Below are 23588 nucleotides of genomic sequence, written 5' to 3'. Positions count from 1 at the left end.
GTAATAAACCTCACGCGAAGAGTTTCGACGCATTTACGATGTGACCAATCTCAACAAAGTGTAAATTTCTAAGATTTTACCTTGAATTACGATGTCACACACAGGTAGAAATAAATTTTACGTGTTTTTAGTCATTTTACATAATCCGCAAATAGATAAATCAATAAAAACGTGCAAACAATCGATTTTTAATTATTCATTCAATAGACAACGCAAAGTTCAACGCTCTAATCAATCTACGCATGCGCACTGCATATAAATCGCTTTATTTGTTATTTATTTATAAAAATAGACAGAATTTATTATTATAATTAAGTGTAAACGCGTTTTGTGCCTTTTGGATGCGTGACGGTGATGGATGATGCGGACGAGTCGGAATTGCGGCCGTTAATAGCGGCGGTACCGCCGGAAAAGTTAACGTCGATTTTCATTCCGTTAGGGAAATAATAATGTTGCGTGGCTGCTAGACCAGCGGAAGCAGAAGCACCATTCGGGCCGAAATTGAATGCTTGATTTTGTGTATGTGTAGCTGAGGAACCAAAAGAGCCAAGAGGGCCGTTTACGTTATTGGATTGTGCGTGAGCGTCGGCGACACTTCCGCTGAAACCATTCCAAGATGGCGGCTTTTTAAAACCTGGAAAACGATTAAATCTAATCACATCGTAAATGTTATTAAAAGTGTTTTGTTTGTTTTGCGAATAAATGAGTATGAATGTTGTAAGTGTGAGTAGAAAAGTATAATTAAGGTTATGTGTAGTTACCCTGATTGTCTTTTAACTTTTGCTGCTGTTTCAGTTGTTGGTGTTACTGTAGCAACTTTAGCAGGGTTTTTATTACGGCCTTGTCGACTTGCGTCGTTTTTTCTGCGCACAGTAAGGGAAGATTCAACGACTATTTCATCGAATACAGGCACAAACGCGGCTGAAATTGTAAAAATGTTCATTTGGTTGCCTATTTTTACGATTGTGAAAGTTATACTTTCACTATTAATAAAAGTATTGCAATTGTTTTTGAATATAAAGAGTTTTGCTTACATTGTGCTTCCTTAGGAGAATCCTTTTGCTCTGCAGGCGCACAGTTGCAGAGCGTCAGCAGGACGCACAGCGTCAACACAAGGAGCAGCGCTTTCTTCATACTTTTGCGTAATCTGCGTAATCTGAGCGCGCAGCTGCTGTTCTCCGTCGACTGGACCAAAACTAAAACTTGTCTTTCTACTTATGGCTTATTGATCTCTCTCGCATCGGACTGACCTCGAGGCAGCGAGAGTTTATCGCGCGTTAACAAAATCAACAAAACTGCATCACGACCGGTTCCAAATTTCCGATTTATTTCAAATATTTGCATACGAGACAAATATTTCTTAGAAAGGTGTAAATAAAAAAACAAATGTTATACGAAAAAAATAAAGTTTTAATAAGAATTTAACCTAAGGCGTTGGCATTTGCGTTACTTTTCGAAAACGTAGCCGAAAGTGGTCCTAAATTAAACGAAGCTGTTTCTGCGTTGGCTTGGGCATTGCTTCCGCCTCCAAAAGGACCACCGCCTCCGGATGACGCGGAAGCACTTGCAGATGCAACGCTACCGCCTCCCAGAGGGCCATAACCTCCATAACCACCTGGGCCGTATCCGCCATAACCACCATAGCCACCGCGACCATAACCTCCATAATTTCCACGCCAGCCAGGACCTTTGAAATGTTTATATCCGCCATACCCACGTCCGGGACCACCTCTCCATCCGGAATATCCGTAGTTATAATTTTCATAACCATAACTACCTCCTCCGCCAAAACCACGTCCAGCTACAAAATAAAACATTAAAAAAATTTTTTTTTAGCAAAAATCAATGCTTACCATGCGGAAATGCCGAGCAATAACCCAAAATACATAATATTACAATAAATAAACTTATATTCGCCATTTTGAACACTTTTCAAGACGTCAAATCACGTAATAAGAATAATTTGAAGCATAATCTATATATAGTTGCTTCTAAAATAAGTGGGGACTCTGCCCAAGCGCTAATTGTTGTTTCAGAAGCGCAAAGTCAAAAAAACACCGAAACAAGGCGGTAATTATTTGTACAAACATTGACACAACATTATCCTACGAGTATGAGGTTGCGTTGAGGGGATTTACCAGAAATCTATCGCTCAATGTCGAACGACAAGCAAACATCTCGAAATGTTGTAAAATATTAATAAATTACTATACTCGCACATTAATCGTGTACAATATATATGTTGATTACAAATGTTATTCTTGTAAAAAGTGATCGAAAAGCTAAATTTGTGCATTGTTTTTGTTGTCAGCGCGCCGCTGAATTGCTTACTCTCGTCATGTAGATAAAATTATTAGTCAAGAATTATTCAATAGCCTCGAATTTGAGTCTTTCTAGTCATCGATTAGTACCATGTGGCCGTGGACTGTCGCAGACTGGTGATATCTACGTCGTGATGCAAAATCTTCATTGTCTTCGTTTAGCTGCGCTGAAGTCACGTCAATATTGCGATGTATAGGCGTCACTACGATTTGTTCATATTCATGGACACGTTTTCTGTAATTTAGGAACCAAATTAAGTGTTTTAGTCGGAAAAATGTGTTTTTTAGTGTTAATTTACCCGAAACAACGAAGTAAAGCATTTTTTAACCATTTGAAGAATCGAAACTCCGCAGCTAAACCTGGTTTTACTGCTGGATTAGTCGTCCCGATGTATAACCACACTAAGAATACAGCTAGGATGCTTGTTAGGGCGTAACCCCAGTTGACAAAGAACATTATGAAGAGTTTTAACGCTGCTCCGAAGAGAGAAAACCATCTGTTACATAATAAAGAGTACCAATTCTTCGGTTTTGAATGAATGTGTGTTTTTGGTACAATTGGAGTGATTTCTCCATTCTCATCTGGTGTAACAGGTGAAGTTGAACTTGATTCACCCTAATAAATATGTAAAATTGATATTCTTTCGTGCTTTTCTTTAAAAAATACAACTTACTCGTATTCTGTGTTGTGTACGTTCCGGAAACAAATTATCCAAATCATTTCCTTCGCTCCCAACAGGCGTGGTACCATTCTGTGATGGTTTCCGCCTCACAAATCGCTCTTCGCGTTGATGTTGCAAGTCAAACGTTTGCGCCAGAGTAAAATACGAGTAGTCAATACACGCGTACGTTAAAAGATAAGGCATTGTGACGATGGGCGCGAGCATGTTGATGTTACCAACGCAGATAAATGTTAAAGTGACGATGGCGACCACAGCCATCGCGTACAAAGGCACTTTGTTTGGACCACGGCCCATGCCGAGCATACCGATGCCGGAATTACGTTCTCGAGCGCAATTGATTGCAACACACGCGGTGTGCCGTACATAGCGCCGAGACAACTGGACATTGAAGAGACATACAAGCCGGCGAGTAGTAAAACGCTTACTGCTGATACTTTAGCTGCGATTTGAAAGTCTTCCAAGAGGACTTGTCGTGTGCATGTTGCACCAAGGAATAAAACAAAAACTAGATATAAAAATGTGCCTGTGAAGAGTGCGGACAGTGTGCCGTTGGGGATATTTGTCGATGGTGAGCGTAAGTCACCGCTCATGTTGATTCCGGCGAGGATGCCGGTGATTGTTGGGAAAAACACGCCGAAAACAGTAAACCAGCTGTAGTCTTTGTAGTCTGACCAGAGATTTGCGTGAAAATTACCGGTTAACCAGCCGGTAAATCCATGATCTGAAAATTTGTTAAAAAACAATAAAAACATAATTTCTTAACTAATTTTATTAATAAATAAATTACCTGGATCAATATGGGTGAAACTACCCACCATGAAGTCTAACCCAGAGAGTAGGAGGATCAACAAAAGGGCAAATTGTAGTTTGATCACCCACTTTACACCCGCCATGTTGATTACACTTAAGAGCATCACTGCAGCGCCTGCGATGCTTCTAACAGCCCAGGGGTAGTCACCAACTCCCAAAAGCAGGGCTATTGATTCACCGAAACCCAAAACATTCAATGCGCAACCCACTGCCTGTAAGTAAACAACAAAACAGTAAGTAAATGTAGAAAAAACGTGGATTTTTGTGTTGTACCTGTCCGAAACAGTATAAAAGTCCAAGAGATCCACCAAATCTTGAGCCCAAGACATGGGCGATTAAAAAATATACTCCTCCGCTCTCGATGCGACATCTTTCACAGATGCCTACGGCTGATAGTACTGATATTAAAGCCACAAACACTGAAAATAAAGAGAATAATAAAGTTTAAATGCTTGGTGAAAAATCGCTTTAAATCCTCCGCCATTTTGTTGATTGTTACAATTAATTGATTATTTTCTCACAATTGATAGCCAAATATACCTTATTCATTTCATGCTATAAATTAGTACATATTCTCAATAAAACAAAGAGTTTTTAAGGAAATACTCAATTACCACTCCAAAATTATTATCTCTAAAGCTTAAATTTGATTAAATTATTAATAAATTCAAATTTCTAGATAATTTAGGCTTAAAAATCAATGTAAATCTAAATATTTTACTTACCAGTAAATAAAACTATTAACACAGCACTAATAATCCCAGCCTGAGCCACAATCCAGCCAGATCTCAAGAACACAATCACACCAAAAATGTTAATCAAGCAGGATGTGAACACACCATCCCATGTGCCAAATAACACCCTCTGTGATATAAAAAAGTTTGATTTCCACCAAGGCACCTCACCCTAAGCAAAAACACACAAAAATTAAACAAAATCTAATCTTATACTAATAACACCCTCACCTGCTCTTCAGCAAAGATCTCATTGGCTCCAGAAGCTTGATGTCCACCAGCTGCATACTCATACTCATTCCCCAGGTCCACAAATCCTCCAACATTCCCTCTTGATCGTGTGGCATTCTCACCAAGGCCATACCTGCCCCAATCCACGTTCTGTCTGTTGGTTTCCATAGCTTGCAATTGTTTCCTAGTCCAAAACACGCCAGGATGTAGTGACTAACAGATGTCTAATCATAACAAACGTTTGTTTTACACGCTGCACAGTAGCTGCGTCGTTTATCTGTGCAATATGCTGGTCATTTTGATTGCTTCAAGTGCACGCAATTCGGGGTATTGTTCTATGCTTGCGTACGTACCGATTCGATATGTAGTTTTTATCTAAATTTATCTAACAAAATATCACATTATCTTACATATTTTGAATCGCTCATCGCATCAGCCGCAAGCGTGAGTGAGTAATGACATCATTGTGATTTCTGATGCGATGATTCGCTCGCACGCATATCATTTGCATAGAAAGTTGACGCACGGTGAAATTCTCCGGATCAGAAAATCACATGGATATTTTGATTTATATGATCCACCACATACCATAACCCCTAAAACGCACTATTTTCAACATAAATTACTATTTTCTAGTCTTAAATGTCATTTTTTCAACGTTTTTTGATGATTGCAACATAAATATAACCTTTTTATATTAAAATCAACTAAATTCAACTAAATTTCAGCTATTTTTCGAACGTCCGACACAATCAAGATTTATTTCAATCATTCCAGATTATTAAATAGGCAAAATCATGTTTAATAGTAATAGAAAAATTACAATCGCATCCATTCTCGCATGAATATACAGTCGTGATCATAATTCAAGTATGCATCTGCAATATGGTATGGTATGTAAAAGTCGGTAGAATTGGCTATTTGGTAAATCCGCGAATAAACAAACAAACCGAAATAAAAATCGATCGATGCGCGCAATTAATAAGAACAATATTGTTTCGTCTGCATCGTGTCTCACACACACGCACACAGTGCCCATCGAAATCGTAACAACGCAAATAAATCTCACACTTAGCGCTTCAACGGTTCAGGCTACACGTTATTGTTTTGAATGAAGTGAGAGCTTAACTAGTAAAATTCATTGTAAATATTTTTCCGTTAATTGATCCATTCTGCTGCTTGCGAGTGTGTGCGTGCGAATGCGGGGGGAGGAGTAGTCTTCACATCATTATCATCATCATCATCATCACTTCTTCATATCGCTGGTGGTGGTGGCGCTGTTGTCTCAGCACATGCAGCCGCCCTCGGAGTCGTTCTGATGATTCTGCAGCTGCGGCTGTGTCTGCAGGTCGACGGCTGTGGGTGCGGCGGGTTAAGAAAATAATCCTCCCCTACGTAAGCGACTAACAAGGCTAACAAACATCGCAAAAATGGTGGCAGGATCTATGTATTAACACTTATTACCTAACAAATCGATCATTCGAATATCTAACTACGTTTTACACAAACATTCGAACGTGTCCGCCGATAATTTATAAAAATTATTTACATCTTTTCATCGTTGTCGTCGTTCGGTTGGTTATTGTTGCCATTGAATTCTTTTTGGTTTACGATTATGATTAGTACATACAAGTTTCTTTAAAATATATTAAATGCAATAAATATTAGAGCCTTTTTTTCTTTCAGTTAATAAATGTTTTTGTTTTACTTAAACTTTATATCTTAGACTTTAAAGCGCTTTACGCTGAGCAAAACTTTTCATTTTGATTATTATTTTGCTTAGTGTAATATTACTTTAAAAGTAATATTTTAAAAACGAAATTAATATTTACCCAAGGCACGAATACTTTTTTCTCTCTTAGTTATTAAGTTTATCAAATCTGACTTTGATTTTTGTGTTAAATCTCGTTTTGATTAAATTATTAGTTGCTTGGTCGAGATGTTTGAATGCACCGGTACCAAATTAAATCGATAAAAGCATGATTCGCGCGGTGTTCATTTCAGTTTTTTTTTTCTTGCTCGGCAAACAAAACGAGGAAGGAATCAGAATCAACAAAATCGTCACTAGCATGCACAGCCTCCGTCCGGATCTTTCGCCTCGTTCGGCGTGTCTTTCAAGACGACCTCTTGCACTAGAGAAACAAATTGAGGAAAATACGCAATCAAAAATAATAAAAATAATAAATAATTAACACATGCGCACACACTAGTAAGTCATGCACGTGCAAAATTGAAGTTTTTAAGTTAAAAAATCAAAGAAAAAATGCAATTTTTAGAATTATTTCGTAAAATAAAAAGGATACTGTCTTCTGGTGGCTTATTCTCCGTGGAATCCATGCCTGGCAATGCGGCGGCAACACGTCTAAATAGCTAAAATGTTAAAAAAAAACATAAAAATATCATTTATAAACAATAAAAACATATTTTTTTATGTTTTTCATTACCTGCTTAACATTGTAGCCAGCTTTCGCGCTGGTTTCAATAAACATCACGTTGAGCTCCTTCGCCTTACGTTCACCTTCCTCGGTGACAACCTGTCGCTTATCAGACAAGTCAGTTTTATTACCAACGAGCATAATAATGACGTCCGTGCCTCGCTCCGTCCGCACATCGTCGATCCACTTGGAAGTTTGATGAAATGAGTTGGCATCTAATAAAACACACAAATTTAATCCCATTTTTAATTACTTAACAACTCATACTCACTTGTAATATCATAAACAACCACGGCGACGGTCGAATCTCGAATGTATGAAGGAATCAGCGATCTGAAGCGTTCCTGGCCGGCAGTATCCCACAACTGCAGTCGGACTGTTCTATCCTCAAGGTACATGGTCTTGGATAGAAAGTCTATGCCTATTGTTGCCTGCAATAAAGTTTTTAGTTAATTTTTTGTGTGAAATTTATGATTTAATTGTGTTTTCCTCACCTGATAAGTGTTATCAAAGCTATCATACATGAATCTGGTGATGAGGGATGTTTTCCCGACTGTAACAAATTGAAAACATTTATTTTATCAATATTGATTGGCATTGAAAGAATGAAAAAGAGGTTGAAGTTGTGTGGCCGACCCACCCACCCATACATATGTTTGCTAGGTGTGTAGGTGTGTGGAAATTAGGTGGCAGGGTGACAGGACGTTTTGCAGGACGTGTGTGCGCGAGAAGGGCAAGGGCCTCTCCAGAGTCACACCTATGCATAATTGATGCCGCTAATGTACGGCGAGGTAATATTGATTCGGCGGCGCGTTTTGCGGATGATGTGTTTTTTTGCGCCCCGGCATTCTCTACTCACCGCTTTGTTCGCCGAGGAAAACCAGCTTGAACTTCCGTAGTGGATTGCCATACTCGGACGATGTGGTCATCGCGGCGGCGGCAACGGAGGCGGCGTGCGGGTGTATATTGGTGGCGGCGGTTGTACGTCGGCGGCGCCCCCGGCTTATCTTGAAAATGTATCAAAAACACGTACTACAAACAGAAAGTGACAGCCGAGCGAACGGCCGAGTCGGCGGTGTGTGTGGACGACGACGCCACGGCGGCGATTTACCACGCGCATGCGCAGCTTGTACTGACACGTTCGTTCTGCGAAGAAACACGAACTGCGCCATAGTTAATTTGATAAAACTCTAATAATACACGCGATAAAACCACAGTTATTTTAGTATATCACATACATTTTCCACTGTAAAACGTGCTGAATATATAAATAAGTTTATGTTTAATGTTATAACATGGTAATTTAGTTTAAAACTTGCAAATTTTGAATTGGGTTGTAATGAAAACAAATGATGTTAGTTCGTGGGGCGCCACTTGTGTCGTTCACGAGTACGTACGGATTTACGGAACCCGCACAACTTCCACTTGCAAGCCCGAGTGATGTTCAGCTCGTTGCGCGTAATTTATTCATCAACAATCGGAAGTATCGACTGATGATCAAGCGCGTCTTCTCGGTACTTGTATGCACGAATATGCGCAAACACGCGACCGGCCGCGTCGCGATCGTGATAAACAGTTGAAGAACGCGCCGCTGTTTAGTGCAAGTGAGTCAGTCATCCGGGTGCCGCATGCTCGCCAGCAGCAGAAGGTCCCAATCGCAACAACTAAGTTAGCGGCGTGCCACAACTTCCGTATAAATAGCGATAACGGCGATAACGTCGTTAGTGCAGTGCGTCGCGTCTAGGCCAGCCTAATTGCCGACGCAATTCGACGGCAGTAAATGCGTATATGCTGAACGTACGTGTTTACATTGTGCGAGCGCACCTGATCGCGCCGATTGCGGGGCGGCATTGTCTGGCTGTGCGAGGGTGAAATTTGTCGCGACGCGCACACAATGCCGGCGCACACAATACGTTAATGAACCACCGCGCGTGGATTGAAATCGGCGGCTGAGCGCGCGGACAGCGGACGGAAGGAAGAGAAACGGAAAAGGTGGAAACGCATCGACGGCAACACACAACACGACGACGACGGCTTTATTAGCAATTTGTCGTCGGTCGAGAGTCAACACTGAATCGACACCGGAAAGCCGCGCACGTCATTGATACACGCCCGCCGTGTTGGGAATAACGTTCCACTCTCATCTGCAAACATAAATACGTAAGAGCACACTAATTAATTACGAAATTCAATTCAATTATATGCAACCCAATATACTTGTTGAACTGCAACAACAGGTTAGATAACTGGCAACCCATCATACACGCATGCATGCATTTCGCATAACTCCGGGGCGTACCAGTCGATGATTAATTAAATTATGTTTTTAGTTGATTAGATTAGGAGTCATTCGAGAGCACACGCGGTGTACACACCCGTTTTGCGTCACGCCGTGCGAAAATTCGCAATTTACATGCACACAGATGTTTTTCCAGCGACACATGTCGGCGAGGCACATGTGTGCCACGCGAATGTTTGTTTATAACATTAAATTCCCAGCCTCTCGCCGGCTAGTACATAGTTGATAGTTTGTAATGGATAAGTACTGGTGTGGTGTGGCGCGCACGCCGACATTGCTGGTTATTATCATTATCGCGTTGTTGCTATTTTAAGTTTTAAGTGCCGCCCGCACTCGACCCAGCCGCGCGTCGAAAAACTCTTGAACGCGCGGCTTTAACGCTCTGTTTGTTGATACAGAGCCTCATTACGCAAGCCGAAACGCTCGCGGGCTGGCGGGGTGCTGGACGCTTCGCAATTACGCTTAAATACGGAGCCCCCACGGCGCAAAAGCTTCAAGGTATTTGTTTAGACACACACGCGTGCGCATACCGATAACGAAATTAAATAAAACAAATAGTTTGTGTGCGTCGTTCCAAATTTCATTCTGGTATTGTGTTCGGCAGGTCATCGTGGAGGGTGGCAAGGTGCAGGCGCCTCCCCGCAGCAGCCCTGAGAGCGCCGCCGGTTTGGCACCACCGTCGCCGGACATGGACGACACCAGCAGCAAGCGACAAGCGACCAGGTAATCAACACCTTCAAAATAAACATTTAATAATCATATTAACAATATAATAATCTCTGGTTGCATTACAAGTTTATTCGGTTGTAGAGTTTTCAAGAAGTCATCGCCCAATGGCAAAATCACGGTGTATCTTGGCAAACGTGACTTTGTCGATCACATATCGAACGTGGACCCGATCGACGGCGTCGTCCTCATTGATCCCGAGTACGTGAAGGATCGCAAAGTGTTCGGGCATGTCCTGGCGGCGTTTCGTTACGGACGCGAGGATCTCGACGTTCTGGGCTTGACGTTCCGCAAGGATTTGTATCTGGCTGCCGAGCAGATTTATCCGCAGGACCCGAACGCGACGAAACGACCGCTCACACGACTACAGGTAATTTGACCTCGTTTCCACTTCCTGATTAACTGCCATTCGCAGTGAGTGGATAGTGTAATAAAATTAGGGGTTGTGTCATGCTTTTACATTGTTGTGAGAGTGTTACAATGTTTACTCGTGAGTTTTATTGCGTTTGCTACGTGATGAAACAAAATACTGCGACTTAGGTTATGTTAGGTTATGTTTTAAATGGGTTTACGTGTGTGTTTTAGGAGAGGCTTATAAAAAAGCTGGGACCAAACGCGTTTCCATTCTATTTTGAGTTGCCGCCACATTGTCCTGCCTCTGTTACCCTGCAACCTGCTCCAGGCGACACTGGAAAACCATGCGGGGTTGATTATGAGCTGAAGGCGTTTGTGGGTGAGACGCAGGACGATAAACCGCACAAACGCAACTCTGTCAGGTATTTTTAAATCAAATTTTGGGGAAATTTGTTTTGATTTTATAAATTTCCAGATTAGCAATACGAAAGATAATGTACGCACCGAGTAAACAAGGTGAGCAGCCATCCGTGGAGGTGAGTAAGGAGTTTATGATGAGTCCCAACAAGCTCCACTTGGAAGCGTCGCTAGATAAGGAACTCTATCATCACGGCGAGAATATTGCGGTGAATGTTCACATAGCAAACAATTCGAATCGCACCGTGAAGAAGATTAAAGTCAGCGTGCGACAGTTTGCCGACATTTGTCTCTTCTCCACTGCGCAGTATAAATGCACTGTTGCTGAAACAGACAGCGAGTAAGTATTTGATTCGACTGGTTTTGTGTTTCCCGAAAATAGTTTCAGGTTATACGGCAGCCATCTTGTTTTTTCTTTGTTTGTTGACGTATGTTTTGCGATATTATCTAGAGCAGGTTGTCCGGTGTCGCCTGGTTTTACCATGTCGAAGGTGTTTTCGGTACGTCCGCTGCTCGCCAACAACAAAGACAAACGCGGCCTGGCACTCGACGGACAGCTAAAGCACGAAGACACGAACCTGGCGTCGTCGACAATGTGAGTGCGGCTGCGCAGCTGCGGCGGGTTGAGAAACTTCCTCTTTTAGATTTGTTGGCGCACTCATACTATTTACATATATTTGCGGTGTTGGTTGTAACTTTCATTCACGAGTCGCATGCCTCTAGGAGTACGCTGTGGTGTATAGGACGCAGCAACACACACACACTCACAATCGCTGGTGCGGATCTATCATATATATAAATATTTCGATATTGGGCGTAGTTGAGTTTTGATTTTTTGTATTTGATCATTTGTGTGTGTGTGTATTGGCTGGTGACTAAAGTGTGGTGTGATTGGGCAGAGAAGGCTGCCCCATTGGCCCCGGCTTCACCCTGAGCAAAGTCTTTGCGCTGACGCCGCTCTTGGCGAATAACAAGGACAAGTGGGGCCTGGCGCTGGACGGACAACTTAAGCACGAAGATACTAACTTAGCATCGAGCACCCTGTAAGTCTCTCACGGAGCGACCGAAAACAAAACACAAACAACAACCACACATATCCTCTCTATAAATATTAAACATTATCGCTGTTCTCTTATTTCACTTTGTTGCCTTTATTTTCTATTTGATGTCACCTGTCAAAGGATAATCTAGCACACATGCTTCTTACAAACTGTATGTACATATATTTCTATTTCCTCTTAGTTTTCCTCTTTAAAGTTTAAACTCGAACAAACACAACACAATGAATGTTGTAACAACCCTGAATGTTGCTGCTCTTATACTCTATAGCTATTACTCAACGCCATCTAGAATATTAACATGAACACGAACAATAGTGGAGTATTAATACGCACTGGCTTGGTAGAATAGATTTGCATGCTGCTGGCTTTGTTTGGAATGTTTCTTTGCTTTATTTACCGTTTTGCGCGGAGTAAACGCTATTTTTATGCTAATTATTGTTGTAAAACGCAGAGTGGCTGATCCTGCTCAACGCGAGAACCTAGGCATCATCGTGCAGTACAAAGTCAAAGTGAAATTGTATTTAGGCGCTCTTGGAGGGTAAGATTTTCATGAAAAACGTGAATAATTCACGGAATGTATGCTAATTTGGTGTTTTATGTTGTTTTTACAGCGATTTAGTGGCTGAATTGCCTTTTATCCTAATGCATCCTAAGCCTGAAGAGGAATTACTACCCCCGCTGGACTCGTCCCGAAGAGAAAGCAGAGAAATGGGCGCAAATTCCGCCGACGATACGAATCTTATACAACTCGACACGTATGCAATGTGATTTAGTGACTTGTGTGTCAATGTAGGCTAATTATTGCGTTTTTACAGAGATGAGAACAACGACGATATCATCTTCGAAGATTTCGCAAGACTCCGACTGAAGGGCGGCGAGACGGACGCATGAGGCGTCGACTAATCCTAACGAATCCCGAAATCGCGAAGCGGATTTGAACGAATTGTCTTATCGCGCCTGTAAAATGTGCCCTAGTCAAGAAGAAAAAAAAAAGTAATGAAACACACAAACACACAGAGCATGTGCCGTCAAAATGGCGTCCGGCGGCCATTTTGCCACACTCAACTGGTCAGTCAGTAAACCAACCAACCAACCCAACCTACCCCTAAATACAAAATATATTTTCTTATATTTATTATTATGCGACGATCGTGGAGGAGATGCGCATTTTGATTTTTTCATGTTTGCTTTCCGCATTCTTGGTGGCGCCGCGCATTTACACTTACCTTAGCGCCACCACCCGCTTGGTGCGCTCAGTGTATTAATTGGAATTGTATGTATTACTAATCATTTATTGTTTTTAATTTGTCTATTCGTGTATTTATTGGCGCCGCGCTAGATTAGTCACCCGCCTAGTCACTTCACACTGACTTCGTGGAACGCAACCGCAACGTCCAGCATGGAATCAACGCTTACTTCTAATTACAATGTTTTATATTAACCGATTTACGCGCGAATCAATTACACATCGTTAATTAACTAAAGACAAGGATATAGACAAGCATTTTTTCCTATACAATACGACTCTATCGGACTTTAGTAATTACTGTAAACCGTTGTTATATACTTGCGTCGCAAACACACAATGAGAGGAAAATGAAAGAGAAAGAAAGTTCTAATTATATATAACACGCATCTATTGCATATATTGAATGTTGACTGTAAGTTTTTTGTGACGTTTTTAAATGTTTAAGCGCAGAGCAGAACTTAACCTTTAATCAAAGACGCAGTAAAAAAAGAAACCCAGATGTGTGTACCCACACACCACGAATTTATTGATCAAAACTTGTATGTAAAAGGAAAAAAAAACGTTTCTCATTGTATGACATTCGAACGCCGACTGAACACACAACACGGAACATGCACACACACACACACACACACCATACCATAAATATTAAACATATATTTTTAATGTTTGTATTTTCTAGAAAATGAAATGAAACTAAAAACGTGGCGCGCAAAATTCGGTGGCTAATATTCATACCTGTGTGTAAAACAAAACTGAACAACAAAACGATCACTAAACGAATGTGGAACAATAGACAAAAGGCATAACTTAATTCGGTTCGATGTATTATATTACGAAATATGTATACACTTAAAATAAACGTAAATAATATACAAAATGTAATAAAGCGAATCCTGCGAATATTTCGAATTAAATCAAGCGCACGGTTTGAAGGGGTTGAGAGGGTCGAAATATGAAACGCGAAGTTAATAACCCGGGCCGCCATCTTGCCAGCTCGAATAAGCCGAGTATTCATATTGTAATGATGCTTTTTATTATCTCAAGTTGCAATTTGATTCGTGATGCTCACTCATGCGCGAGAGGAACAAGTGGAGCAGACGCAGAAACGCAACATTATCTATGATAACTTATAAAATATGTAATTTTATTCGCATCGCCGATGAATGACGAGATAATGTGATGACTTTTTGAATGTTTGCGCACTGCACGAGATCAAACAAACATGATGGGGATGGTGCTTTGGCGCAAAAGGTGCCGCCTCGTCAATATAATTGGAGAGTGCCGCGTGGCGCGCAATCATCTTTTGATGGAAGAGACACTCTAGATCTACGAATGCATCCGCCGACACATCACCCGCGGACGACAAAACGTTAAAAGACAACACTCGAGAATTATTGACGCTGATTAAATTAATTAACGTTTTGCTAACGTCTCAAGTATCCGTAGATATATCTACACTAAGAATTGATTGAATAATAACATAATCTCTTTTAGGTTTTATTTTTATTATTTTCGGCGGTGTTGTTAATTCGGTAGAAGAAAATATGGAATAAAATTGTGGTGGTTGGAAAGATCAAAAACGCGCCCTGTACAAAAGGATGCAGAATGGAGTGCGCACTTGAAATCTTCAATCTGAATACACGCGCAGCGCAAAGGGCCGTACCAGAACACACAAAGCCGCGCGCGGGTTTTTTTAGAGATTCCTTCATCAAAAACACCGAAATGCTCTCGGTGCGTCGCCGGAGCCTGAATTTATTAAGACATTAAGTGTTCTGTTTGTATTTTTGATCCCTGGCCTTCATTAATGCTAATGCACAGCTATACACCGAGTCAAAGTCAAAGCGAGGTGTGATCTTATCACTTCCACACCAGACTACACCACATTCATGCAACCAAAAAGGCTTTTCGTTTGATTAGCCCTGACTGCAACTATAGTCACATATAGATATACCTATGTGTTGTGTGTGGTTGTGCGTTGTGGAGACGGCGAACTCAGGTGAAGCTTCGAAATGGTATCCGAAGAGGCGAAGCGCGCATCCGCGCACAGCCAAAAAGGTGTACACCGTGCAGCTGGCGCGCGTCGTCCCCAGAGGGGTACGTTTCTCAGCTCCGCCTACAACGGCAAAAGGGCGCTGCAAATACGGCGCGTGATTGGTTACAGACTCAGTTGGCGATGAAATGAACAATGTGCGATTGGAGCGCTGCGCCGCGCCCTCAGGCCGTCGGGGCAGAAGGCAAACGGCACACAAGGGCAGCCGGCATCAGCGACGCACTATACTCGTTGATAATGTGCATGTGAGCTTCGAAAAGTGCAAATCGCGAAGAGAGCATTTGGCGTGATCATTTATTATTAACAAATGTGCTGCGAACTGAAATTATTGTGCGACAAACAAATTTTCTGCTAAACTACATCAAAATCACTCGCAAAACACTTGGATATTATGTGCTAAAGTTTCAATTTGCGTAAATTGACGGTAAGCGTCTTTAATTTAACTAGTTTTCACCTCAAGGGTTGTTTCTCGTGTATGTGGTATTAATTCACACGCGCCCCTGATTAATAAAGCGCACCCTTTCGAATAATTTTCGATATTGCGAGGGCGTCACGCTGCGATAACGGCAATTAATTCCGAAATGCTTATCGCATGTCGGATGTGCGCTGGAAAACATAAAAATTACTACCCTTACACCGGTCACAAATTTCAACTATGTAAATTTCTACCGATTTGCATGTTTAGTCATTTTTGTGAGTGTGAATGAGTGTTGACAGAAGTTTCGTTGTGTGATTTACAATGCGTCGCGTTTATTAACTGCAATATTTTGATGGTTATCGGTGGCGTGTGCGAGTGGAAATATGAACGCTGGTAGTTTATCGCTTCCGGTTCGGTCGCGCTTATGATTTAACACGGGAAATTGTGTTATTAATTACGTGTAGGACGCGTGCTGCGAGTTTACGCGATTACGCGTTTAATTCCCCGAGCGCATCGGTTATTAGATGCGTTTATAAACGCTATTAGTGTCAAAACATGCTGGGAATTTACTTTCATGCATAATTTTATGTATTTTGCCTGGAATTATTGAATAACAGTGGAAGTATTTATTGTTTTTGAGTGTTTCTTGACATAATTAGTTAAAATTGCATAATTTGTTGTAAAAATTATGCAAAAAGTTAAGAAATGTTGCAATAATTAAAGAAAAATTGATTTTTTTTACTAAAAACGTTGTTTTTTGGTAGTTTTTCATTAAAAACTCAAAAAATAGACATGGAACAGTAATAATTTTAATAAAAATTAATTTTACAGTAAATTTGACACTTATTAATGACTTTTTGAAGGAAAAAAATGAAAATTTTACCCCAAGACATCAATTTTATAAAAATTAAGATATTTACTTAATTAATTCAAATTTCTATTGAAATTCTACTAAATTAAATACAGAATGTAGTCCTAAACTTATTTCCGAAACAATTATCACTTTACCTAATTAGTTTTTGAATAATTCAACTTATTTTACTCTTCTAAGTCTATTATTATTTGAATAACGTCATAAGAGGAAAAAAATTCAATTTTTTTGGTAAGAACGTTGTTTTTCGGTAGTTTTTCATAAAAAACTAAAAAAATAATCATGGAACAATAATAATTTTAACAACAATTAATTCTACAGTAAATTTGATATTTTTTTATTTCTTTTTGAGCAGAAATAAGTGAGATTTTTTCATCAAAAACATAAATTTTATAAAATTCGCGATATTAGCTTAATTAATTAAAATTTCTGTTCAAATTCACCTTAATTAAATACCGAATTTAGTTCTAAACTTATTTCTGAAACAATTATCACTTTACCTTAATTACTTTTCGAGTAATTCAACTTATTTCACTCTTCTAAATCTATTATTATTTGAATAACAACATAAGATGAAAATATTGATGTGTTCTACAAAAAGCCAGCGATAAACAAGCGCAACAAAAGCATACTAAGTGGTCGATCGGCTCGAAGAGCACAAAACACAACATTCGTCGCACACAATGCGAACGCAGTGCAAATATTGATTGAATATAATAAATCCGCCGCATTGTGCATGTTTGCGTATGAATATGAGTGGCGAGCGAGCTGCACAATCTGTGCACGCAGGTTTTAAGTGCGCGCAATGCATCTGGGGAGCGCACGGCTCTTGTCTATTGTTTTTTCCGCCAGTCTTCCGCGTGCGACGCACAAGTATCGCTCAAAGTGGTCGCAAATCTTGGTAAATTCGCGAGGGGACTTCAGGCTGCAATTTTTGCTTTGTTTTAGAAGTGAAAACAAAAATTTACAACAACTAAATACAATTAGGGGGTAGATTTACTTTTGAGTTGGTTATGTTTAGTAAATTGGGGATTATAAAGATGTAAAATGCATATTTCCATGATTTTTAGTTAATTTTTTTTTATTTACACGGTAATAATTTTGTATTTCTCGGGTTTTTGTGATGAGTTATGTGATTTTCATTGTATGCAACCAATTTTACGTCATTGTGAACTAATATAACCACGATTTTGACATAAACGATTGTCAAATTGTCAAAACAAAAGTCAAATTGACAGTCTCTTGATTAAAACCGTGAAAAGTTTATCGCAAAAGTTTATTTTCTGTCAAAAAAATTGTTTAAATGTCATAAATTACTCTATAAAAGATCTAAAAAACAAATTTTAAACCGTTTTAATCATATTTTCACTACTTTATTAGCAATTTCACGCATCATAAACCAAAATGCACTCATAAAACGATGAGTAAATAAAATGTTGCTTCCGCAATTAAGTTATTACGCAAACCACGCGAAAACGACGGTTTATGACACGCCACGCCGCCTAAATTGTTTCGATGGGGGTGCAGCCACTCGAAACAAATGATACACATATAAAATGTGACACGAGCGACGCCACTAAACACGGCTCATAACTTATACAACTTAATACGAAACAATTGCCGGTTGTCAGTAACGAGGGGGCGTTCAACATGCATTGCATGCAAACCAAGCGTAAGCAGGCCGAGATAGAAATTGCCGCAGGGGCCGCAGGGCAAAAGTTAAAACCTGAGGGTGCGTTATGTGCATCCGTTGGTTTTCTACTAATTTTACTAGCAATTTCGTGCGTGTTGAGCCGCAAGAATCAACCACAGGTGAAACTACTGTTTGTTTTAATTAAATTTCTATAAAAATAGGTTATGTAGCTGTCAATTTCCTATACCTATAGTTGCAAACATTTTAAGGTTATTTGTGTATATTTGTAAGTGGTTTATTTTTGTGATGTTAATTTGCAAGGAATTTATATGAAAATGCAGTTTCGGTATTTGAATATTTGAGCATGAATGCAAATTAACTTCATATTGGGTGCTCGTGTCATGCGCGATTTGCTCGATCGGAAAAGCCAGTTTATCGAGCGTTATAGTATTCGCGTGCCGGCGTCGTTTCGGCATGCATTATGATCGGCTTATTGAAGTGCCTCGGCTGCCAACAACCGTCAATGTCGATTGGTGGAGGCGCCGCCGCCACCCCCATATCACCGTGGGGGGCGCGACGTGCAGGTCAATTGGCTATCGAATCAATTTATTGCCGCACAATACAACGCCAACTGTGTGTGTAGGTACGTTTTTAGTTGCAATTAAACGCCGCCGAAATCATTTCGCTGTGTGATTTAAGGTTAGACGTTGAGGTTATGTGTGGATGTTTATCAGTTTTATCAAGCCGCCGCCCGTCGTTTAACGTTAACCACTATGCGGAAAGCGCAAAGCGCACGCAAGCGCGCAGGAAAACTCGTAAAAGCGCTGCTTTTGATAAAATATTCACGGCGTGGGCATTAAACGTCAAGATGGCCAACGGATCGATGGCCGAGAAAGACTGGGAGTCTACCTACCACTTTCCAAGACTTACGATAATATATCTTGAATACAACACGCGATGCGCTCGTAATTTATGGAAGTTTTGCTTGAAAATAGAAAAAAAAAAAAAGAAAATGTGGGAGAATTTATCATAACATTAAAAATAAATGCATTAATCGATGCATAATGCTGAGTGTAAGTCACGCCGACGGCGGTGTAGTGATGGTGAACATTTTCCAATTGCGGCGGTGTCTCTTGGGCGCGGCTGTAATTATCTTCGCCAAATATTTGCGCCGCATTTACCTTTTAACTATTCGGCGTGCGGATCAACTTAACGCCGTGAGGGAAGCTCCCCTCAAACAAAAACCGAACTGAAACTGAATATATTCGTATATGTTACTTGTACACAAAATGGCGTCTGCGGGTTTAATGTTGAAATATCGCCGCCATTTTGATTTCCGCCGTTTTTTTGTTCTGTATGTTGATTCCTCTTCCGGTGGTAAACAAAAGACACACTGCCGCACCGCCACCGCATTTGTACTTTTACACATACACACATATTCACAGAGAGAGAATTTGCGTCCCCCGGTGGGTTCGCAGTGGGTGCGATTTTAAACGCGGCGATTATGCATTGTCGCCGCCGAGGGCTGGTGCGCGGTGCTGCGCAGCATCAATTCACTCTCGCTCGGCGTTCCCCTGCGGTTTTCTTCGATTTACCCGAAGCATATGTCATTATCACGTCCCGGCGACTTTGCGCCGAAACGTTAATAACACACTGCGCTGTGTGTTTGAATGCGAGCGCTCGCATTGTACATTTCAACGTAAAAACTCAGGGAGCGGCGGAATACACACGGACTCGTACTTGTTATAACAACATCTGTCTACGACTTGTCGAATTCCAGCCTCGGAATCAAACGTTTGGAAAAAGGGGAGCGGGAAATTCATTTGCGGGATGCCAATTTGTTTTTTCCTAACAAGACAACCCGCAGTACATGTTATTATACCCACTGGCGTTGTAAAATTACAGATTCCTGTAATGTAATAACTGAATTTTTGTGCTTTTGAGTAATATGGAAGTAAAAGTGAGTTTAGCGTCGGAATACAATTGGCAAAATTCCGCGCCGTGACGACTTGGAGAGCAAGACGACGAGTGAAAAGCTCGAAAGCTTTTCAAGTGTTTATTCAATGTCGCCGTCTCCGACTCCGCCAGCAGGTTAGACGCTCTAATATGATCAACAATGGCAGCCGACGTCTGCGCGTAAACGAAAAATTTCTTTCCCCTCATCGTAAACAAAGATTTCGAAATGGGAATTATTCAGCACGTCGAAGATTTGGTAGACTTCCAGCCTCACTTCCGTTCGGCAAGCTGTTTCTTGAACTCTAGCAGTACTTTTCACGCCCTCTTGCTTTGATTGTTTTCTGCGCGCGCCCGAAATTGGCTTGGCGTCGCTTCCGGTTTGGCGTCCTCTCAAGAAAAGCAAAAAGAACAATGGACAATACGCGATGAAGACATCTGTCTACGAAAAGTAAACCGGCACGCGTCCGCGTCAAGGTGTTCGGTCGTAAAGGCGTGGATTACAAGTAACTCGATATGTTGATATGAATAATCAAGAATTGTTGATGGTAACTTGATTATATCAAAATGTGCTTCTGGTTTGATGAATAGACCTGCATCCGGGCACGTGCCTGAAGAATCTTATAAGAGCACAAGCATTTCCGTTGTATTATTTTTCTTGTTCTCTGCGCAAATGTTGAGCAATACGAACATAACCTTAATATTAAGCTGGTAATGGGAAAAATAATGATCGGAGTGTAATTTGCGGCTGCATTTTGCGACTGACATGCTGACAAGAATGATAATGACGCGTGTGATGACGAAAATCGTATTAGCACTGGTTGGATGTCATCGCACAAGTTGGAATCGTTCGGAGCGATTTATGGGGCTAATAATTTGCGGCGCGCGATCCAATTCCGAACGCGATTGAATTGAATTGACATCGTGTTCATTGTGTTGACGCCGGCAGACGAAATAGATTGCCTGCCGATGATGATGTATAGGGTTGGGGGGGCGAGCGTCAAGATTGAGATATTTATGTTATTGACTTGTATATTTGGTTGCCTATACTTTTTTTCACTGGTAGTTAAGTAATAATAACGTAAAAACTTATTTTTCGCCAGATTGAAGAGTTTTGAATTGAATGCGGAGTGTGAATGAATGAAAACGTGGCGGGATTGACAATAAGCGTGTCGATCAGCAGCAGATAACTCTCGGCGGCGTTAATTGTCTGTGATTAGGCGCGCGCGCGCCCACAAAACCGGCAGTATCGCAGCCCTTGCTCCCCGGCGGAGAGTGTGTTCATGACGTCCGTACGCATCCTGCGTCCGGCGGTGTGTGCGCGCCTCGAATAATAGGCTTTGTCAGTTATTATAGCCGCATTAAACGGGGGCGTGACCGTCAGCAACGACGACACGCCGGATCATTCGGCTTGTTTGCGCCTAATCCCCCTCGGCTCCCTTCCACTTTGTGCACCCCTTGGCTCGTACACACACTCGAAAATGATTTATGTTTGCTGTGTTCTGTTCGCAGAGCGAAACCACCACCGAGATGGCAACCGGCACGGACGTCGACGTCACCGTCACGGAGGCAAAGGCACAACTCAACTTCAGCATCGCGCGAATTATGGAACCTGACGCAAAGACAACCAAACGCAAACTGGATAATAACAATAAATTCGATCATCTTGGTCTGCCGTATCAGAATCTCGAATCGGCGTTTAAGAAATACGTGCCGTCGTCGATGCTGCGTGGTCCGGAGTTCCTGCAATACCCGCTGGTGTACTACCCCAGCCAGCTGATGTGTGTCGCGACTACATCGGTGTCGGTGTACAGTATGTCCCCGGAGGATGCCGCCTCCTCGGCCGCTCCCTTTAGTAAGATCGCTGCTCAGGCGAAAAGCGCGGTCGAGACACGTATCGATCCGCGGAGCGACGCGCCTGCTGTTAGCCCGGCCGCCGCCGGTGCCGCCTCCGCCCCCACGACCACCTCCAGCCCGCCGGCGGCCAATCAGAGCAAACAAAAGAGCTTCGAGTGCGGCGAATGCGGCAAGGTGTTCAACGCGCACTACAACCTCACAAGGCATATGCCGGTGCACACCGGCGCCAGGCCCTTCGTCTGCAAGATTTGCGGCAAAGGCTTCCGGCAGGCATCGACACTCTGCAGGCATAAGATCATCCATACGTCGGAGAAGCCGCACAAGTGCCACGTGTGCGGGAAAGCGTTCAATCGCTCATCGACGTTGAACACGCACGCGCGGATTCACGCCGGGTACAAGCCCTTCGTCTGCGAGTACTGCGGGAAAGGCTTCCACCAGAAAGGCAACTACAAGAATCACAAATTGACCCACAGTGGAGAAAAAGCGTATAAATGCACGATTTGTTCCAAAGCATTTCACCAAGTTTATAATCTTACTTTTCATATGCATACACACAATGATAAGAAACCCTTTACGTGCCAGGTGTGCGGTAAAGGTTTCTGTCGTAACTTTGACCTTAAAAAGCACATGCGTAAACTGCATGAGACAACAATGGGTGACATCCCCGGCGAGCGTGATTACCTCCCGAATATGTACCATCATCACCACGGGGGCAGAGATCGTGATTCTTTACATTTCATTAGTCCGTTTCTATTACCACCGCCGCCGCCAGCACAATCTTCACGTCCGCCTGTGTCAATCTACAGCAGTGGGAAGTTATTATGACCGGTCCTACCTTACTAAAGAACAATCTTCGTGTAAATATCAAGTATGAACATTCCGCACTGAATGATTAAGTGTTAAAGTGTAAGTCAATGGCCGCTTTGTGAATCTGTGTTATCAAAGTAAATCTAAGTGTACAAAGTCTTAAACGTGCAATACATATAATAATTATATAAATGAAAAGAGATGACTTGCTGATTTATGCAAATATTGTACAAAATGGCCGTGAAAATGTGTTTCTTCGGTTTTTGATCTCAAACCTATGGATTTTTGGATTTCTAGGTTACGAAATGAAATGAAATGAAATGCTGTACTATATTCGACTACTATTATTAGTTAAATAAATGTTATTTGACAGATAATCAATGTTTTTCTTCATTTTATGTTAAATTCTAATTTTTAAGTTTGGTTGCCTACATTAAACATCATATTGGTACTTTTACCTTCATTTTTGAATCAATTTTGGATATTAATTCGAAAAGTTACATAAATAATGCCAAAAAACATTTATTTTATTCAAATTCTATTTTGAAAAACATGATTTTTTATTTTTTCACATTTTAATCTTTAATTTCCGTTTATATAACCTCAAATTTAAACTTTTCACTTTTTTATTTGCTACATAGAAGTATTGAAAGTTTATGAAGCGGTGCTTATGTGG

At 41.2% G+C, this 23588-nt stretch overlaps 6 protein-coding genes across 12 annotated transcripts; 2 read left to right on the top strand and 4 right to left on the bottom strand.

Annotated features, from left to right (window-relative positions):
- Positions 1 to 250: 250 nt before the first annotated feature.
- Positions 251 to 1228, bottom strand: LOC135797390 (uncharacterized). The gene is made up of 3 exons (XM_065309753.1): positions 1035 to 1228; positions 762 to 921; positions 251 to 651 (listed from the first exon to the last, which is right to left on the bottom strand). Exons 1-3 carry the CDS (start codon positions 1132 to 1134, stop codon positions 312 to 314), a joined length of 600 nt encoding a protein of 199 aa, XP_065165825.1. The 5' UTR covers positions 1135 to 1228; the 3' UTR covers positions 251 to 311.
- Positions 1229 to 1421: 193 nt separating this feature from the next.
- LOC135797403 (uncharacterized) lies at positions 1422 to 1920 on the bottom strand. The gene is made up of 2 exons (XM_065309767.1): positions 1854 to 1920; positions 1422 to 1801 (listed from the first exon to the last, which is right to left on the bottom strand). The coding sequence occupies exons 1-2, from the start codon at positions 1918 to 1920 to the stop codon at positions 1422 to 1424; spliced, it is 447 nt and encodes a 148-aa protein (XP_065165839.1).
- A 264-nt stretch (positions 1921 to 2184) lies between these two features.
- On the bottom strand, positions 2185 to 5287 carry LOC135797387 (solute carrier family 12 member 8-like). The gene is given in 8 exon segments (XM_065309744.1): positions 2185 to 2556; positions 2621 to 2937; positions 2996 to 3315; positions 3318 to 3725; positions 3792 to 4026; positions 4088 to 4233; positions 4540 to 4720; positions 4780 to 5287. Coding segments are annotated over 8 exon segments (1938 nt in total). The 5' UTR covers positions 4948 to 5287; the 3' UTR covers positions 2185 to 2393.
- Positions 5288 to 5557: 270 nt separating this feature from the next.
- On the bottom strand, positions 5558 to 8233 carry LOC135797389 (ras-related protein Rab6). 2 transcript variants are annotated; one of them, XM_065309752.1, is made up of 6 exons: positions 8074 to 8233; positions 7709 to 7767; positions 7486 to 7645; positions 7224 to 7429; positions 7083 to 7149; positions 5558 to 6911 (listed from the first exon to the last, which is right to left on the bottom strand). In XM_065309752.1, exons 1-6 carry the CDS (start codon positions 8141 to 8143, stop codon positions 6844 to 6846), a joined length of 630 nt encoding a protein of 209 aa, XP_065165824.1. In that variant the 5' UTR covers positions 8144 to 8233; the 3' UTR covers positions 5558 to 6843. The 2 variants fall into 2 exon arrangements, with proteins under 2 accessions (XP_065165824.1, XP_065165823.1); XM_065309751.1 differs by having other exon boundaries at positions 5558 to 6135.
- A 399-nt stretch (positions 8234 to 8632) lies between these two features.
- LOC135797388 (beta-arrestin-1-like) lies at positions 8633 to 14209 on the top strand. Of its 5 annotated transcripts, none has more exons than XM_065309745.1 (9): positions 8633 to 9374; positions 10118 to 10236; positions 10309 to 10609; positions 10825 to 11015; positions 11069 to 11350; positions 11910 to 12053; positions 12523 to 12609; positions 12683 to 12826; positions 12887 to 14209. In XM_065309745.1, the coding sequence occupies exons 2-9, from the start codon at positions 10202 to 10204 to the stop codon at positions 12960 to 12962; spliced, it is 1260 nt and encodes a 419-aa protein (XP_065165817.1). In that variant the 5' UTR covers positions 8633 to 9374; positions 10118 to 10201; the 3' UTR covers positions 12963 to 14209. The 5 variants fall into 5 exon arrangements, with proteins under 5 accessions (XP_065165817.1, XP_065165820.1, XP_065165821.1 ...); XM_065309748.1 differs by lacking the exon at positions 11910 to 12053 and adding an exon at positions 11462 to 11605; XM_065309749.1 differs by having other exon boundaries at positions 8634 to 9374; positions 10324 to 10609.
- Positions 14210 to 15569: 1360 nt separating this feature from the next.
- On the top strand, positions 15570 to 23289 carry LOC135797127 (fez family zinc finger protein erm-like). Of its 2 annotated transcripts, none has more exons than XM_065309336.1 (2): positions 15570 to 15797; positions 21761 to 23289. In XM_065309336.1, the coding sequence occupies exon 2, from the start codon at positions 21779 to 21781 to the stop codon at positions 22928 to 22930; it is 1152 nt and encodes a 383-aa protein (XP_065165408.1). In that variant the 5' UTR covers positions 15570 to 15797; positions 21761 to 21778; the 3' UTR covers positions 22931 to 23289. The 2 variants fall into 2 exon arrangements, with proteins under 2 accessions (XP_065165408.1, XP_065165405.1); XM_065309333.1 differs by lacking the exon at positions 15570 to 15797 and adding an exon at positions 18651 to 18934.
- The last annotated feature ends 299 nt before the right edge of the window (positions 23290 to 23588 follow it).

The sequence above is a fragment of the Atheta coriaria genome, unplaced genomic scaffold (assembly GCF_025399875.1).
Source record: "Atheta coriaria isolate IRGN ID8LTWV9N9 unplaced genomic scaffold, Caltech_Dcor_3.1 hic_scaffold_8_pilon, whole genome shotgun sequence".
Classification (NCBI taxonomy): Eukaryota; Metazoa; Arthropoda; class Insecta; order Coleoptera; family Staphylinidae; genus Dalotia; species Dalotia coriaria.
The sequence above is the reverse complement of the archived record's forward strand: the minus strand, read 5'-3'. Positions and strand labels throughout refer to the sequence as shown.